The sequence below is a fragment of the Folsomia candida genome, unplaced genomic scaffold (genome assembly GCF_002217175.1).
Source record: "Folsomia candida strain VU population unplaced genomic scaffold, ASM221717v1 Fcan01_Sc004, whole genome shotgun sequence".
Classification (NCBI taxonomy): Eukaryota; Metazoa; Arthropoda; class Collembola; order Entomobryomorpha; family Isotomidae; genus Folsomia; species Folsomia candida.
In genome coordinates, this window is record NW_019091196.1 from 5,565,606 (window position 1) to 5,585,816 (window position 20,211).

Below are 20,211 nucleotides of genomic sequence, written 5' to 3' on the forward strand. Positions count from 1 at the left end.
CTTTTTCGGATTTTCCCCGATTTTAATTCCCTGAGTGGAGGAAAGAAGGAAGAAGACAAGGAAAAAAAATCGGGGATTTTATTTTCACCCGTTTGCCCAGATTTTAGTGGAAATAATAATGATTTTCCTTCTCCATTGGATCCAGCGAGTGGAGTGATGTGGTGATGTCTTGTCTGTTTTGTTGTCGGTGGAGAGAGAGATGCATTTTGATGGTGGAGAGATGAAACGGAGTGCACTGTAAGGAATGTGGTAACAAAATTGGGGGATGGTAACGATTTGTGATTACGGGGGATAATAAATATGTAATTGTGAGAAAAATGTCAAATTAATTTGGGGCATAATTTAGAATTTGTAAATTTTGGAATTAAATTTGGCTTAGATTTAGTGAGCATACTCATTAGAATACACTCACGTCAACCTTCGCATTTTGAAAACTGGACATGTTAAAAGCAAAGTTTAGCGAAATTTGCGAGATTTCGCAAACCTTTTGCTGGAAAACTGTAGGATTTTTTCCCAAATTTACCCCGCAAAGGGGCATGTCTTTATCTCGTAAAATTATTTCGAAAACTCATCCTCACAATCACAATGAAAAGAATTTGCAAAAATTCAATGAACTGACATCAAAAAAGATGCTTTCTACAAATGAAACCAGATTTGCGAAATCACACTTTGCGAATTCCCTCACGCATTTTTTTTTGGCTTTATAAATTTGCTAAATGATTTGCGATGCGAAGTAAGTCGAGTGCGCTCAATATTTTTGGGCTAAAACTTGGGGCTAAATTCGGCCAGAATTTTCTAAATTTCGATACCCCATTATTTAGAGTGTCCACTCCTCTCCCATGATCTGTGCAAGTTTTGTGGGAAAAAAGTGGATGGGGGAAGGAAGCTGCTTCTTCTTCCTTTTTTGTTCTTTTTTTTCCTGGTTGGTCTGGTCAGTCCCGTCCGTCCGTCCATCCATCCATCCGCCGCCACGGCCACCGCTATATGTTCACTACATGTACATGCATGGGTACGTACTTATCTGTGTACGTACGTACGTTTGGTTGCGTTGGCCGTGTCATTTTTGATTAATGATCAGATCAAAGAGCCATCAGACAAGCAAGACGAAAAGTATGTACGAACTAGCCGGCCGACTTCCTATACTCATCTATTCCTCTCTTCTTCTCAGAGAGAAACCTCATTAATTACGAGAGTTGGAATTAATTGAAAATAGTTCCAAATCCGGCCTGCCTGCCACATTTTTGACATTTTGTCTCTCGAGGAGAACGAGGCATGTTTTTCGAAAGTTTGGACTTTTTCTGTCCGTCGAGTAAAGTTTAAAACGCAGTAAAGTAAAGGTTAAAGTGGTGATGGTGTGAGAATTCGGTGATTTTCGGTACCTGTGGGAAAAATGGATGAAAAGTAATTACAGGTGAAGGAAAAAAGAAAATTGTACAGGTTTGATTTTATGATTTATTAAATTAATAAATTGTAAAATTTTCTAGGTTATAAAATTGAATTTTTGGTTGTATTTTTTTCTATTTTAACAATTATTGTACACAGTTTTTTAAACATTGGATTTAACATGTCGTAATAAAATTATTGTTAAAAATTATACAAGTTTTCAGTCAGTAAGAACTAGATTGAAAATCGATTTTTACAATAGTGTTATACAAAAATTTTGTAAACTTTTGGCAGTGAACAGGACACGTGACGCTTTTTTGTACACGGTTTATTTCTTTCAGTCTGAATTTCATTTAAAAATTAGATTGAAAATCATTTGATTCAAATTTTAAGATTATGTTGCAATTTTTTGCAAATTTTTGGCAGTGGACGAAACACGTGAGGTATTTTTTGTACACGATTTAGTTTATTTACATATTTATTTATTATCAGTCTGCCCTTCATTTTTCACAAATTTATCAGAGTTGCACCCTCCTCAAGGTCCCCTCCTCCTCCCACCGCATTATTGTTATCTCTGTACTGTTGTGCATTATTGTGTGGGTGGGGATGTTGCTGAAGTTGGACTTGGAGGAGTGGTTGCCCACCAATCTCACCTTCCCCGGAAGTTTCTAGTAAGCTAGCCGACCTAAAAGGGGCCCATAAATGACTCATCGGTCGAATAAGATCGACCCCACTTTCCCCATAAAAAGCAGGATCTGCAGTTCCACCACTGCCAAAGTGAAACGGATCATACGCATTATTTCTACCATCCAGGAGGACGGACGTAGTAGAAGCACCGTCCAAATTAGTCCAAGTGTCTCCATCTGTCGTCATCTTATTTGCGGTACTATTATTGTTATTATTATTAGTATACATGGGCGGAGGCGGGTAGATATTATTGGTATGCGCCATAGTTTGATAATAGGTCGGCGGTGGGGGCAAAGTTTGTCGCAAATTTTGAAAACCCCCTCCAAACTCGGAGGAGTAGTGGTGATGGTAAAAATCGCCAAATCTCGATTGAAAAGATGGAATCGGGGGACAGTATTCGGATCCTGGTTGTTGTGGTAGTGGTAAATCTATGGTATCAACGTCCCCGTTAAATCCACCACACCCCTCGACCACGTGCTCGTCACGTGGCGAATTATACCCGGATACCTCACTCTTTTGGGGGCTCGGTGGCAAAGTGGTGGTGGTCGTCGTTGTATTTTTATAGCAGGATGCATGCTGGCACCCACTCTGTGGCGAATTTGTGTTGGAACTGCAGGCTGAATGGGGTGGAGAAGAGGGGGATCCTTGTTTCAGTGGGGGTGGTGGTGATCCTGAACCACCGCAACAGTCCCCCTTCCCGCCCTGGGATGAGGAAGAGTTCGGACTCTTCAACTCCTTTTTATACTTCATTCGCCTATTTTGAAACCAGATTTTAATCTGTCGTTCCGTTAAGGAGAGAAGGGACGCCATTTCGATCCTCCTGTAAATAGTACCAAATTTTCTTGTTGAAGTTACACATGTTATGAAATTTGGTGTGATAGTGCAGGTGTCAGATTGACTTGTAGGGAATTCACGTCAACCTTCGTAAATCCGTAATCCGTAAACTTACAAACTTTTAACAAAACTTAGGAACATCTCGAAGGCAATTTTTTCTTACGAACTTACAAAACCTTACGAAGATAACAAGCATGTATTTGGTTCGTAAGCTGATCTTCGTGAGTTTACGTGGCTACGGAGTTACGAAGGTTAACGTGAAGTGCCTCCTTATAAAATCAAATTCAAAAATATTTTCGCCAAATAGACTGTTTTTTTTTAAATTGGATAGAAATAACTGAAATTTATCATCAATTTTCATAAAAGCTATCATGGCACCACTTCCACCAAATCCTGCCCACTCATCGCCATCACCTTATTTACCTTGGTCGACACAGGTACCGATTGTAATGAAATTCCTTCTCCAATTCGACCAACTGGGCGGATGTATACGCCGTCCGGGCACGTTTCGTCGGGTGGTCACCGCCCTCTGCAAGAAAATCAAGAATAAATACATAAAACCAGATTTATACACAAAATCAAGTTCAGAAATAATGGCGAGCCCTCATAAATCATAATTTCTTGCATTGCGTCATACATCCAAACCCACAATTATTTTTGGACATACGTATTTACCAAGCAAGGACACACTCAACTCACTCACATGACAAATTCTCATATTTATGGAAAAATTGGACGGGAAGGGACCCCGCGTAAAGCACGTGGTCCCGACCACGTGTCATACTTCGTCTCAGCAAGACGACCACGTGCTTCCCGCACGGCCCCTTTCCGCACCATGTTATGCTCAGAGAAATCACGCAATACACCAATTAGTCTCCTCCTCGTTGGAAAAAGGAAACCCTTGGGCAGATAAATAAGCAATTATACATTCTATGAATCTCATTAAGAGATGAAGCACCGGTCGGTCATAAGATGCAACTAACTGGACGGTGGCATGATAAGAAATTCTGTTGGGGGCTGTGCAGCAGGATGGATTGATTTCCGGGGGGATATTGAGACGGGAATTTACCGGGGCAGACTGTCTGCACAGCCCCAACAGGTAGGTAGTAGCTGACTGACTAAATTGTTTGTTTGTTTTTCGTTACCACCTTCTCATTTCTGGGTGGAAAAGAGAGTTGAAGGTGACAGATTACTTAATCAGTTCAGTGCGCGGATGGATGGATGACGAGATGAGATTTGGAGGATGAGGACGTGGTGGACCTTTAATTATGGATATTTTTCTCAGAAAATGGGAGGAAGTAGTGATGCAACCAGATGAAACTAGTAGTGAGTGGGGATCGAGTCTAAAGATAAAATATAATTTTTTAGTATATAAAATCCAATTATTTTTGGATTTTTTTGAAAACTAATTTCAGAAAATCTGTACATAATGAGCCAACTTTAAGAGGATGTTTGTAACCCTCCAAAAATTTGAAAACATTTCTTAGTTAGATACATAAGTTTGGAAATGTACAAAATCAAGTAAAAATTTGGATACAAATTGAAAACTTGTCGAATTTTGGCGTCGTTTACAATTAAAACTATTTATTTTATAGCTCCACGTAAAATTAGGATAGGTAGCATAAAGTTGCACATGGATGTAATATACGAGAGGTTAAGTCAAGGTTTGTAAAACTATTCAGGCACAGATGCAAAAATCGGTGCGAATCAGTAAAACGAACCTGTCTGTTGTATGGCTTAAGATGACGATAGGTGACTCATCGTCTCAAAAAATCTCACGGCACAAGACATGGAGTAAATTAGCCGAATGAGCCGAATTATTTTATTATTTGGTCCCACTTATTTTTATTTTGGCGTAAAAATCATACGAAATTGACTAATGTAAATGCCAAAATAAGAATAAGTGGTAACAAATAATAAAATAATTCGGCTCATTCGGGTAATGTACTCCATGTAACGTGAAACGGAGTTTAGGTTACTTTCCACACCATGATTTCAAAATTGTTTTCTAGAGGAATGGAATGGAAAATAGAAAATCTATCTGATCCAGTTGTAGTCAGTAAGCTGATTAATAGGATGGCGATGATTTTTAAAAAAAAACATAAGCCAATTTTTTGGACACCCAATTTTTTGGACACCCAATTTTTCTGAAGGCCTTTTAACTGGAGGGCTTATCTTGGGTCTCCTCCTTCAAAACTTGATAAACTCTGGAGTGCATATTTTTAATAAATTGGTACTGACCTGGTCTACAAATGGATCTGATAGAATTTAAAAATAAATTCCCAGAACGGAGAAATGCATAAAAGTGTTCAGATTTTTAGACCTGTGATGATGAGTCACCTAATCCTACGTTAAAGAATGGCCCATAATCATAATTATAATCATCTAATCATCACAATTATATGTAAAAATCTATAGTATACATTTTATGGTATTTGACATCCTTTAATTAAGGAACTTTGTACAAAAAAAAGTACACGTCAATCAAGTATTCCAATCTAGTAAAATAAAGTTAACTCTATATTCTACTTGCATAAATTCTTTTAGTGGCACCAAATATTAGCAACTTTTCAAAATCATGTCAAAACTTAAAATTCGACTTGAAAAAATGCTAAAAATTTTTGCTGTCACATAAAAAAAATCCCTTGTTAACCAAATTTTAGCCTCATACATATTTCAATTAATCCATTATTCATTCCGAATTCTCCTTTAATGGTGCCATAAATGAAAGAAAAAAAGGTATGCATCAGAGCACCATAAAATCTACGAAGTTTACTGCATTACAAAGATCCGACCGGATAACACAAATCTTGTTTAATAAGATTAGAATAGAAATAAAAACTGTTGAATACTTTAAATCTAAACGAATATCATTTATACTCATCTAGTCCATAATTCGTCGTCTTCTCGACATTCTTAAATATTTTTATTGGGATCAATACCTCGCAAAATTATTTGCAAAAATTAAACGAGTGAAAAAAAACAAAATTCATTTTTAGCACAATTTTTTCACCTTCCCCGCATCTCAATCAATTTATCACTCATTCCTTCCAGTTTCCTGAAAAATGCCGGCATACAATGAAAAAAGCTCGAGTATCGTATTCTTACAAAAATCTGCGTAGTTTACTGCATTACAAAGATCCGAGCAAATGAGGGAAACCTTATTTTAGAAATTTTGAAATATTTCACAGCTAAACTACTACCTCAACAAGACACTACAATCTAGTCCACCATTTGTCGTCTTATCGACATTCTAAATTCTCTTTAACGGCATGAATACCTTACTTTATAAAAATCTCAGAATTTAATTCAAAGAATGAACCACTGCACAAAAAAATCAAATTTTAGCCCAATATTTTCACCCTCCTCACATCTTGAATCTCGATCAATCCATCACTCTTTTTTTAACTTTTTTGTTGAAAAAATGCCGGTATACAAAAAAAACGCATGAATCAGATCGTATTTCTTACAAAAATCCCATAATTTACACAGTTTACTACATTACAAACATCCGAGCGAATAATAATAGAACTCTAATTTTTAAAAGTTGAATAGAAATCTTGGAATATTTTACTCCCAATAAACGATCACAATCTGGGGATAAAACCTAGTTCATAATTCGTCGTCTTCAGCATCCTCAATTTTTGTTAACGGCATCAATACCTCAAAAATTATTTATAGAAATCTCAAAATTCAATTCAAAGAATTCCCCACTGCAAATATTTTACAGATGAACGAACAATTTGTAAGAGAAATCTAATATCTGAAATTCATTTTCTTCGTCAACCTATTTTTTTAAACGGCATCAATATCTCTCAAAAATTATTTATACAAATTTCAAAATTAAATTCAAACAATGCTAAAAAATCCATTTTTAGCCCAATTTTTTCACCCTCACCCTCACATCTCAATCAATCCATCACTGATTCCTTCCCGTTTCCTGAAAAAGTCCGGCAAGCCGCATGCACGAAAAAGCGCAATAGTTACAAAATACTAAAATTTACGCAGTTTACTGCGTTACAAACGTCCGAGCGAATACGAAAATCTTATATTTGAAAGTTGCATAGAAATAGAATAGAAATAACAACTTTTGAATATTGACAACTAAACGACCTGGGTTCGGGGAATCATCTGCGACACAATTTATTGTCTTCGACATCCTTAATTTTTGTTAACGGCGTCAATACCGCAAAATTATTTATAAACATCTTGAAATTCAATTCAAAGAAAAATCCACTACTGCAGAAAAAATCATTTTAGCCCAATTTTTTCACCCGTGTCCTCACATTTCAATCAATCCATCACTCCTTCCGAATTCTCCGTTTCCTGAAAAATGCCGAGTAATCGTAGTAAGAAAAAGAAATCGCATGAGTAATAGTATATATCATACTCTTACTAAATTCTAAAATTTACACAGTTTACTGAATTGCAAACATCCGAGCGAATTAGACAAATCTTATTTCTTAATATTGAATACAAATAGAAATTTCTGAAATATTTTACAGATAAACCACTAGCTGGTAATGGAAACATCTAATATCTGGAATTCATTTCCTTCTTCATCCTATTTATTTTAACGGCATCCATACCTCGCAAAAACGTATTTATAAAAATTCTCAAAATTCAATTCAAACAATGCAAAAAAAATCCACTTTTGGCCCAATTTTTTCACCCTCACCCTCACATCTCAATCAATCCATCAATCATTCCTTCCCGTCTCCTGAAAAAGTCCGGCAAGAAAAAACGCAATACTTACAAAATACTAAAATTTACGCAGTTTACTGCATTACAAACGTCCGAGCGAATATGAAAATCTTATTTTTGATAATTGCATAGAAATAGAATAGAAGTAACAACTTTTGAATATTTGACAACTAAAAGCCCAGGGTTCGGGGAAACATCTGGGCCACTCTCTTCGACATCCTTAATCTTTGTTAACGGCGTCAATACCGCAAATTCTAGACAAATCTAATATCAGAAATTCATTTTCTTCTCCACCCTATTTTTGTTAACGGCATCAACACCTCGCAAATTTCTCCCAAAATCATTTATGAAAATCTAAAAACTCAATTCAATTCACTACTTTAAAAAAATCCATTTTTAGCCCAATTTTTTCATCTCCCTCGCCCTCACATCTCAATCAATCCATCACTCCTTCCGAATTCCCCGTTTCCTCAAAAAATGCCGGGTAACCGCCGTAACAAGAAGAAAAATCAGAGCCCGTTTGTAAAATAAAGAGCGAAAAGATTATTGCGACATGAGAGGAAAACATGAGTTTCGACATTTAGTGAGATCCACACCACTCTTTCCTACGAATATGCATCCAAGGTTGAAATATTTGCGAGACTGGAAGGCGAAGTGGTGCCATGTTGATTGATTGATGAGGCTGAAAAAGGTTCGGGAAAAACAGGGAGGAAAAAAGAGATTTCTTAAAAAAAAGAAGGAACACGTTTCTTTCTTGCCGGGTTAAAAATCTGTTCGTATGCAATGTATTCATTCAGAAATTAATAAATAAATTTGGAAATGATTTTTAAAAGTTAAGAAATATGTAAATAGGAAATCTTATATAATCGAAATGGGATCCGAGTTGTCAAAATGTCAAAATGTCAGGGAGGAAGGAATGTAAAGTGTGATGTGAAATGTATACACTGTAAAAAATGTGGGGATAAAATTTCTACCAGGGTTGGTAATGATTTTGGAGAAATGATTAGGTATAAATAAAGTTAGAGCGGGATTAATATGCCAATATTTTTGGTATTTTTTTGGTTTGTAAATTTTCAAAATTTCTTTCACAATTACTGCTACCAAGTCGGTGACAATTTTATAACCACATTTTTGACAGTGTAAATACACATAAAACGAAAACTATGCTTGCTCGAAAATTTGTCAAATAATTGTTTATAAAATTACAGTGGGATTAATCTGTCAATATTTTTTTCTAATTTTGATCCGACATTAACAAAAATTTGGACAATTATTTTTACCAAACCGGTGACAATTTTGTCACCACATTTTTTACAGTGTATTTTACATAACAAGAAAACTATGCCTGCTTCACAAACATAAGATTCAAACACTCCGAAAAATGCATCTCTCTTTTTTCAAACTTGACGAATGACACAAAATCTCCTTACCCGTACTAGACGACGATGTCGCTTGCTGCTGTTGACACGACTTGACCTGGTCGTGCAGTAGCGGTAGTGGTCCTGTTGCCAACGGGGGTGATGACCCTCCTCCTCCCGCCGATACCGGTGGGGGTGGCCATCTCCACGCCTCACTCCCCAGCAAATGATGACCTCCACCTCCACCCCCAGTTTCACTACTTTCTGGGGCAAAAACTGGGAGAAAATTCCCCACATCGATCTGCGCCTTGGCCGCGGCGGTCGCCACGATCGAGCTGATCGACGCCGACGACGCCGACGTTAAAATGGGGTCACCACAACGAGATGACCATTGATAACCTTGCGGTGGTTGTGGTGGGACCGGTTCAAATTGATGGTGAAGGGTGGACGAATCGCAGTAAAATTCCGTATCCACCGGTGGTGGGGGCGGTAAAAGATTGTTCTTAATAACGCTGGGAGACTGCGAACTTGCTGGTGTGGTGGTAACGTGGTGTTGATGATGGAGGCGATTATCGGAGGACGACATGCTGACCTCGTGACACCTTTGCAAGAAGATAGGAAGATTTGTTGAGCTTTATTTATTCGGTGGGGAAAGCAACAGTTTTTTTATACAGTGGCTGATTTATCGTCTCGTTTAGTGTCGAGAGAGAGATCTGCTGCTGGTTTTAGGTTCTTTTTTTCGAATAAATATGTAACGTAGGGTGGAGTGGAGATTTATGATTTTTTATGATTTATGGAGGAGAGAGGGTCAGTTTCTTTCTCTGTGAGTGAGGGGGGACCAAGTGTCGAGTGACCTTTAACTGCTCGTCCATTTTATAGACTTATGCGACAGGTGAGTGGATTGACTAACTGAGAAGGAGACGATCTTATTCTGCTAATTGTGTAGGTGGGTACAGGATTTTGTGCAACTTTTCCATCGTAAATATAGACGAGATGGTGACGAACGAATATTACTTGCTTACGGGACAATGACATATTATCCTGGTTGGTTTGGTGCGTTAGTTAGTGGGATGGATTGGATTTCATAGTTAAGACAAAGAGGGCAAAATATGTCTCAATGGAAGGTGATGTAGCAGGTAAGTAAGTAATCGTAACAGGCAGACAGACAGGAAGGGAGGCTAATTACTGGATAATCCTGCCACTGCGTTATGTTATGTTGGGTGGAATATAGTTGCTAACTGACATCTGGGTGTGATTTCGTAAATTCGTGATTTCGTAATTTCGTAATTTTGTAATGATCGATTTTTATTTATTAAAAATTTTAAAAAAATTGTAAAATGCGAAATGCGCTTGTACATAGTTTCCAAAATTAAATTATGAGATTACGTAAATTCAGTAAATTATTGGCTTTTATTATTTGACAGGTCACCTCACCTCAAGTGTCATGCATGTCAAGGATTTACTTCTCGTGTGTGCCTTACTTCCAAGAAGTGGCTAAATCTTTATTTACAGACATGAGAAAGTACTCTCGCTCTCGGGGATGTCCAATTAATCCGGCCTCCTGCTGAGCTACGTACATACAAAAATCAACAGACACGGATGACGGATAGAAAAAGGTCGACTTGTAAATACAGTAGCCAAAACTACGCCACGGGACAAAATCGGGATAAATTAGCACCTTTTCTAGTTCATGTTTTGTTTTAATTTGGAGCGTGATCCATAATTGATGCCTTAATAGCTTCATTTGCGCCACATGTTAAAAATAAATTGTGGGTTAACTGTACATGTGTGGGCTTCATTTGCGCCATAAATTGAGAATAAAATGGTAAATACTGCCATAGTGAAGGTGGATTAGCTGACAGCCTATTTGCGCCACTTGTTAAACATAAAATATGGGCCTACTGTAAATGTGCGGCCTTCATTTGCACCAAATATTGAAAATCATATGTTAAATAATGCGTAATGATGGTAGACTGGGTTACGTCTCCATTTGCGCCACATGTTAAAAATAAAGTATGTGTCAACTGTCATTTGCGCCACATGTTAAAACTAAAATGAGCTGAAAATTGCTGATTTTGTTCCCACCATGCATCACCTATGGACCAACCAGCCCTCTCACTTGAAAGGTTGCTTGTTTGAAGTGTGTGTCGTAATCCTGTGACATGCTCATTTGTCAATCTGAAAATCTCAGAGTGCAGGTAGCGAAGAAAAACACACGTCAATTAGTCAAAACCTATTAAGCCCTTAATTTATACATTTATGTACACACGAGCAGAAAACAAGGCAAAAGTTAAGACAATTAGTCTCCCTCCACGTCCACGAAAAGGTAAACAAAGAAGGTGGACAAGGTCGAAAAATTGTCACATTTCGAAAATAGACACTCACATAATTATTTATGTACAGTTAGCGAAAGATTCTAAACGTGATAAATTTTCAGAAATGAAAAATAGCAGGGATTTTCCGGACTTCATAATTATTAGAAAAGTTGTAAAATACATACATGGAAATAAATGCGTTGGGAATTTACAGAACCTTCTCTTAATAACTTTGTAAAGTTTGTAAATTCATAAAATTTTGAAAATATTTAAAATCAACTTTCAAACTTTATCTTTTTATTTGGAGAAATAATTTTAGAAATTGCGTTATAATTCGAAATAAAGAAGGAAAGGATCTATTTATAAATGATCTCGACTATATGCACAACATTTTATAATGAAATCCTTACAAAATTTTGAAAATAACAAATCTACTTATAAACTTTTTCGTTTTATTGTAAAAAATAATTTTAGAAATATTTTACGCTGCAATAAAAAGAGTAATCTATATTTACGATTTAAGTCGACAATATATTCAACTTTTTATAATGGCGTGTAGTCCAACAAAAATTTTTAAAAAATTTAAAATAAAATTTGCTTGCAAAGTTTCTTTGCATCTTGAAAATGGACAATGCGACAGTGCGACAGGAAGGAGAAATCTATATTTATTTATATGATCGATGATATTTAACATTTTATAATGACGTAAAGTTAAAAAAAATTTACAAAATTTTAGAAATAAAATCTACTTCCAAACTTAAACTTTTTAATTCGAAAAAATATATTTTACAATTGATTTATAATGCTAAAGATATAAGAAACACGGGGATCTACTTTCTAATAATATGTACAATGTGGTAAAAACATTTTGCTATGGTATACGGTAACCAAAATTTATAAAATTTTGAAAATACAATCCTCCCGGAGGCGTTATTTTTTTGTTTCGAAACATTAATTTTAGAGACTGTTTTGTCACATTGAAGTAGAAAAAGATGATACCTTTAATTATTATAAATATGGAAGATATATTTAATATTTTGTAATGGCAACAAAAGTTTACAAAAGTACGAAAATAAATTGTACTTTCAAACTTTGTCTATTAATTTGAAAACTAATTTTAGAAATTGTGTTATAACGACGAAGAAACGAGCAAGACATTTGAAACTTTTATTAAAATTTTAGTATATACTTAATAAAAATATCGACGATATCTTCAACATTTTATAATTGCGAATAATCCAACAAACATTTGGAAAATTTCGAAAATAAAATCTACTTGCAAAGTTGCTTTTTATTTCGAGAATAATTTTAGAATTTTTTTTATAATATGCAAATATTAATGAAGAGGAATCCATATTTACTTATAGGATGGATGATATTCAACTTTTATAACGGTTCCAACAAAAATTTAAAAAATTTTGGAAATAAAATCTACTTTCAAAGTAGATTTCCGAAATAGAAGTAGAAGTTTGGAAGTAGATTTTATTTCCAATTTTTTTTCTAAAGTTTGCAAATTTTTAATTAGAAAAACATTTTTAACAATTGAGTTATAACGCGAAATGTATAAGAAACAGGAATCTACGTTCTAATAAAATCGACAATGTGGTACAAACATTTTATAAATACATCACAAATTTACAAAATTTTGAAAATAAAATCCTCCCGAAAACTTTTTTATGTCGAAAATTATTTTAGAAATTATTTCATAATACCAAATACAAAATGAAATATCTATGCTAATTAAAAATATGGATGACATGTTTAATATTTTCCAACTTCACCAAAAAATTGCAAATAAAACCAAATTTTTAAAATGAAATCTTTTGTATTTCGAAAAAAGTTAAAGAATTGTTTAAGGTGAGCTTCGATGAGTCATTCCCGCGTGTCTTATTCCGCCCCATATGTCATGTTTCCTTATGGAGAACTTGAAATTAATATTCAATGAAATTCAAATGTTATTACTTTAAAATATTCTATATTTTTAACTTAACAAAATTGTAGCTTAGATTTTTGGGAAACATATTCCTTCCTCAATAGTTTATTGCCCCTCACAGGAAGGGAATTTTTTTCCTAAACTCTAAGCTACAATTTTGTTAAGTTAAAAATATAGAATATTTTAAAGTAATAACATTTAAATTTCATTGAATATTAACACCGGAAAGTTAATTTCAAGTTCTCCATAAGGAAACATGACATATGGGGCGGAATAAGACACGCGGGAATGACTCATCGAAGTTCATCTTAATACAGCGGTAATGAGCAGAGATAGGTATCTGTATACTAACGAAGATTATTAACATGTTCGACATTTCACAATGACGTAAAAATTTACCAAATTTTAAAATCTATTGTTGAATCCAATTTTGTGTTACAATTAATTCGTCGTGAATAATCTGAATTTTTTTCTTATTACAGTTTTACCAATTTTTACCCTCTTCACGCATTTTTAATCTGATAACATTACGCATTTATTTACACCCAAACAAAACTTTCTCTTAGGTTTGCTATATACACATGGAATTTTTTTTTCACTGGCAAAAAAAATGTATGCAAGAAAAAACGATTTTTAATTAGGACAAATTTTCATAAAACGTGTTTTCGATTTTTTTGTAGAAAAATCGTATCCACAAATCTGTGAAATTAATTAATTCTGATCCTATTTTTCATTGGGGACAATTCCCATAATGCTTAGAAAAGGGCACGTTTTTATATAAAAACGGGTTTCGATTTTGTAAAACTTTTAAAAATTAGGTTTTCGATTTTTTCGTAAAAACCCGTTTTATACATATGCATGCGAATCTCTTAAAGCTACTGAATACGCAAATAACTGTCACATCTGCTACTACTTAATATATGCAAATCGTATGCCATCTCACTGCTAATGATGCATTAACCCAGATCAGTCGAACTACAAACAAGTACAGATTACAGAAAAAAACGTGTAAAAATGCTTGCAAACGGTGACAAACTCATCCTCAGTAAAGCGGAAATGAATCAGACATCAAAATCTGTCGTAGGTATCACCTTCTGGCGACGCGTTCTGCTCTTCCATCCTCCATTGACAAGCAAAGTTTGTTTTCGTGGATCAGTTTCCGTCCTCACAAGTTTTGATCTCTTTGTTTATTAAGTAAGTAGGTAGCGGTAAGGAGATGAAGCTACTTATTGCGATCGATTTGTCCGTCCGTCCGTCTGTCCGATAACTTTGGAATGAATCAATTATTTGAAGTTCTAATTTCTGATATTGATGTCTAATTTAAAAATAAGAGAGAGCTCGTTAAGTGACCTTAGAAAAATTTGAAAATGAAATCGTTTTTTACTTAGAAAATAATTTTAGAAATTTTTTATAACACGAGTATGAGATCTTTATTCTTTACTTATTGCTAATGTTATGCTATGTTCAACATAATGGCATATAAATCCAACAAAAGTCTTTCAAAAGCTTTTTTTTAATTTTCTGAAAATTTTCATAAAACGGGTTTTCGATTTTAAAAAACGTATTAACATACCTTTACATGATATAAATACGAAGACCTCGTGACCATGTCCCAAAAGTTAAAAATGTCGAATCGCCAAAAATGTCAAATTTTCGCATTGTATTTCAAAGCACATATGTAGATGCAAAATTTGCATTGAATATGTACATGAACATGTTACAGTTAATGAACATATTCAAGACAGAATTTTCCGCTACTTCATTCTACCTGCTGCTTAAGTTTATTTCAAAGGAAGTGGATTCCCATTGATGAGAAGGAAGTGTGAACTTAAGTGCTCTTTCTCTCTCTGATCTCAACTAAGCAGTCCCTCTTGATCCCTTGAATGAAGGTAAATGAGGGACCCTGCACCAAAAATATCGCCAAATTTTGACCCCGGGTCCATAACAATGAAGGGCCCTCCGCCCAACATGCTCTCCCAACCCGTGATCTACTCATCTAATAAGTATCCCTTGAAATTCAGGCATGAACACTCTTACAAAACTGGTATTAAATCATTACTGACATATGATTCTACCTTCTTTGGTGCAAAGTTATATCCAAATCATTTCAGGGTGAGCTACTTCTAACGTTACTACGGTTTATTACCGTTTAGTAATGTCGTGGTAATGAAAAATTTACCACCCAAAAACAAACCACTACCAATCCGGTAGGAAGTTATTACCAAAGCAATACCAGTACGGAGTAAAACCAGATTTCTAACAGTGAATGAAGGGCCCCTTGCGTGAAAAATGTCATCTAATTTTGCCCCACGCTATGATGCCATGACCCTTAACGAAGGACCCCCAGCATGACTTTGATCTTTATCTCTCTCGAGAATCTTGTGCTTGGCTCGAGCCCATGAAGACAATGTGCTTCTCTCTCTCACTCTCTCACTCACTCACACTTCTCCGTGTCAAGATTCAATCAGAGAGAGAGAGAGAACAGTTAGATGATTGTCATGTCGAGGGATGAGTGACAGGCAGAGCAGTGTCTCTCTCTCTCTTTACGGCAAAAACAACATTTTCATATCTCCTTCTCATCCTCTAAAGTAAACGAGGAGAGAAACTTGCAATTTAGAAGGAGGAAGGAAAAAGGTATGGCTTGTGCAGAAAGGATGATGAATTTCATTCATGGGGATGTTTGTAACTCTTGAAATGATGAGGCAATTCATGAAACACTGTAAAATCCGTAAATTCTGGAAACGTACAAACTTTTATAAAATTTTAGGAAGGTATAAAGAGTGCCTTGAAAATGTAGGGTTTTTGGTAAAAAAAACATTTTTGAAAATTTCCGGCAGGCTATTTTTAACCGCATTGAAAAAAATTAAAATTATTATTATTATTATTGAAGGAAAAAAAATAACTTTTTACAACTCAATGAAACCTATACTTTTTTTATATCGACAAATAGTGCCTAATTTTTGTATCGGTGTCAAATTTTGACAATGTTTTGTGACCAAAACTTTTACCAACCTTTGTGAAATGAAAACAAGAATGAAATTAATATGCAATTCACACAAGCCTTGGTAACTTTGTTAAATCCGTGAATTCTGTAAACTTATAAACTTTTACCAAATTTTACACATATTTCGAAGGAAAATTAGATTACAAATTTTTGTAAACTTGCTCAGATCAAGGTGTCTCTTTATTTTGTAAGAGTTCGTAAAATTACTTTACAAAACGCACTGTTTTTACAAAGTTACCAGTTACCAATTAAATTGCCTCACTATTTTTAAATTTGCATTTTCATAAAGTATGATACTCAATTCGATAAACTTAAAAGATAAGATATAAATGTGAAGCTCATGATGAACTATTTTGTTTTGTATATTTTTTAAAATGAAATTTTCCCATTTTCTATAATATCACATATAGCACAAGTTAGACACCCACCTGAATTAGCAAATTTATAATTGAATAAGTACTAACATTTTATAAACGGCGCAAATAACTGCATTTAAACTTTTTCTTAAATCTCATTACTTTTTAGTCACACAATGTTTTGTTAATTGCTATTAAGCTGCTCAACAAGTAATATTTAAAATGTGAACTATGAGCGAATTTCCAAAATAAGTCGAGTAAAATTATTTTACAAAACGCACTGATTTTACAAAGTTACTAATGACTGCGAGAATTGCCTTAGTATAGATGTCAAAGCGTATGCTCTCGGATTTTGACCAAAACTAGTGTCAATCGATCACAAATTTAATTAGGATGGAATTTGCAAAAAAACACGGTCTCCCAATGGGCACGTTTGGAGGAGATATTTGCATCCGAACAAAAAAGGTGCCTAAAAGTTTACAAATTTTGCATTGTCCAAATTCATTGCACGTTTTTTCTGCTTTCTCTCTTTCATCAAAATCTGACAGCATCGCATAAATTCGCATAAATTCGCAAAGGAAAATTATACATAAAGATTTGAGGAAATGTATCCTAAATTTAGTAATTATCTATTACAACTTTTGTGATATAAACATGCTTAATGTTTGTTAATGGCGTGAATAACTCGCAAATTAATCTTTACCACAATTTCAGAGTTTCATGTAACATTGTAAAAAAAAATGTGTGTAAATTGACAAAACTTTACAAACATGTGAGTGAATTAGCTTCAGAGAGCAGTGGATAAATAGCGAATGTACAACTCTTCATGGTTGGAAACGAATAAAACTACATTTACCTATATAAAATCAAATTGGACAATTAAAATTAAAAAATTTGTAATTCAAGTTGGTATCAAATAATTCTACTAAAGTTTTTTTTACTGGGTTACAACAACTTATACAAATATCCGAATACGTATTACCAATTTGGTATTACGTATCTATCACAAGTTTTGGAATGCACACACATAATTTAGTTATTTTAATGTCACAAATTAATCTTTAATCGATTGAGAGATCTGAAAACGAGGACTACCCGGAAAATTTACATGTTAAATAGCAAGAAAGCAAGTTTGGTTCCCTGTGCTCATAAATATATTAGAAAATCTGTCGACGAAAAATAAAAATTCGTGGGTTAGAATTTCAACGCCATTTACGAATAGTAAGAAAAATTAAAAGTACTAAAAATATCAGAGATGGGTACAATATGGGCCATGCGTCGTTGTAAACTCGTAAATTCATGTTTCCATTAAAAATCCAATAAAAAACAATGTGTCAAATTTTGCGAAAATCAAACATGCTTAACAAAGCAAAGATGTTTAACATAAGTTAGGTGTTTAACGTGTTAATCACTTTTTATGAAATCAGTTAACAAACATCCGAGTGAATCCGGTTACTGTAAAAAAATATTCTAGAGTCTTGTATGCATGCACAACTCTTCAGAATTGGTAGCAAATATACATTTACCGATCAGTGATAATAAAATTGAACAGAAAATCCACAATTTTCTCCCCAATTTTAGCTTTCATGTCTTTGAAGCAATTCACGCAGTCATTGGTAACTTTATAAAATCCGTGCATTTTGTAAAATATTCTTACAAACTGCTACCAAATAAAGAGACGCCCTTGATCTGATTGAGTACGTTTACAAAAATCTGTATGCTAATTTTCCTTCGAAATATTTGAAATTTCAGAACTTACAAACTTATTCGTCAATATCAGGCGATCTAGGTAATTTAATTCCACTTTCTTATTCATTTATCCACATTTGGCGTAAACATTTGCCAGGTTACAAATATAACGCTTTCATAATAAATTTTCACAATAAAGTGTCCTCTGCAATTATGAAAATTGGGTTTCAAATATGAAATTGTAAACTAATTTTGCTTTAAAATGTTTGCAAAATGTTGTAAAAGTTTGTAAGTTACGGATTTTACAAAGTTACCAAACCCTTATCATCACCTATCCCATTTTCTTTCCCATCCTTCCCGCACGGGCATCTCTCTACTCGTCATCATATTTCTGTCTCTCTCTCTCCAAATACGTATTGAACTCGAGAGAGAGAACAAAATCCGAAGTGATTCTAGATGTGAGATTTATGCCAGAAATTTTACTTTTAGTTTCTCCCAGGAAGTCGGAATGGGCCGGGTGGTTTGCTTGGTGGGGGAAGAGAGAGGATAGGATTTCCGTAGAGATGACATTAAGTCAGACCCAGAAGAAGAAGAAGAAAGCGAGTTTCATTTTATGAATTTATTCAAATTTAAATAATATGCGAGGAGTTGAGTGGAGTGGAGTTGCAGGCAGAAGAAGATGATCCATATGTTTGAGCAACTATCTAATGGCTTTTATTGGATTTCTACCACCCAGCAAAACTTACTTGTAGGACCACCAAAAGTACCACCAAACCAAACCAAATCTAAATCTTCTCCACTTAACTATTGATCCATCTCTGCCGCCGCGATGCTTCCCACTTCCTGAGAGAGAGGAAAAGCGTACTTATGCACTTTGAGCTAGGAGCAACAGACGTAGTAGATTTCTGGATGTACAGAAAAGAGAAGAACAATTTGGAAAAGATGAAAATTATGGGAGATGAAGGAATGAAATGAAATTTGTGGATTATTTTTATTCGATGAGATGTCAGCTGTACATATGTTGGAAGTGGTTTTGGTGTATATATTTTTAGGATATTTTTGTAGTTTGTGTGGTTTTTTTTAAGAAATTGGAATAAATGTATATTTCGACAATTTTGGAAAAGACTAAATTACTGGAAATGAAATTAGCGGATTATTGGAGGATAAGATATCAAATGTATTTATATTGTAGATGGTTTGGTTGATTTCCGGATATTTTTGTAATTTTTATGGAAATGTTTAATTTTATGAAATGAAATTTGTGTATTATTTTTCGGCTTTATTAGTGTATGAGGCACACATTAAATGTATTTAATGGGTGGCAAAGTTGGAGGTTCTTTGGTATACAGTTTATTCATAGAGTTTTAGATTTGTTTAATTTGGGGAAAGTGAAGTGTTCAGAATTTAATTTCATATATATTTTTGGATAATTTTTTACTTGCGGAAAATTGCATTTTTTTCTTAAAGTGAGCATTTCAGTATTTAAAATCGTGTTATAACATCAGTTGAGATATTAAGTTGAGATAATAAGTTGAGATGGTTAAACAAATTTGCTAAAAATTTACACACAATTTCATACAAATAAATAATTTATTTAAATTGCACATGTTACATACCGGTGTACAAATTTGCACAAAAATTAAATTATCTTAGGGAGATTAGATAAAATACTTCTTGGTATCTAAGTATAAGAGTAATTCCGTAAATTATTTTTTTTAAATTTCTCTTCAGATTCCTAAACAGCAGATAAATTCGTAACAATTCCTTAAATTTCACAAATTTTATAATTTCCCAAACTTTGTCAAATTTTGTTATCTCCTTGAAAGTATTTTATTTATGGGAACTAAATTTCATCCCATTTTCCACAAGTTTTCCACATTTCCCATCGTATACAAATAATTCGTTAAAATTGCACAGTTGTTCCCCTGTATACAAATTTGCACAAAAA

General features: G+C 34.3%; 1 protein-coding gene across 1 annotated transcript; it reads right to left on the reverse strand.

Moving 5' to 3' along the window:
* Positions 1–1,551: 1,551 nt before the first annotated feature.
* LOC110848413 (homeobox protein Hox-B3a) lies at positions 1,552–9,896 on the reverse strand. The gene is made up of 3 exons (XM_022095622.2): positions 9,039–9,896; positions 3,328–3,433; positions 1,552–2,890 (listed from the first exon to the last, which is right to left on the reverse strand). The coding sequence occupies exons 1-3, from the start codon at positions 9,550–9,552 to the stop codon at positions 1,891–1,893; spliced, it is 1,620 nt and encodes a 539-aa protein (XP_021951314.1). The 5' UTR covers positions 9,553–9,896; the 3' UTR covers positions 1,552–1,890.
* Positions 9,897–20,211: the final 10,315 nt, after the last annotated feature.

Coding starts and splice junctions, on each gene's coding strand:
- LOC110848413 (XM_022095622.2), bottom strand. CDS start 9,552: ATGTCGTCCTCCGATAATCGCCTCCATCATCAACACCACGTTACCACC. Junction 3,434..9,038: donor GACATCGTCGTCTAGTACGG/GTAAGGAGATTT, acceptor ATTTTCTTGCAG/AGGGCGGTGACCACCCGACG. Junction 2,891..3,327: donor CGGTACCTGTGTCGACCAAG/GTAAATAAGGTG, acceptor TACTATTTACAG/GAGGATCGAAATGGCGTCCC.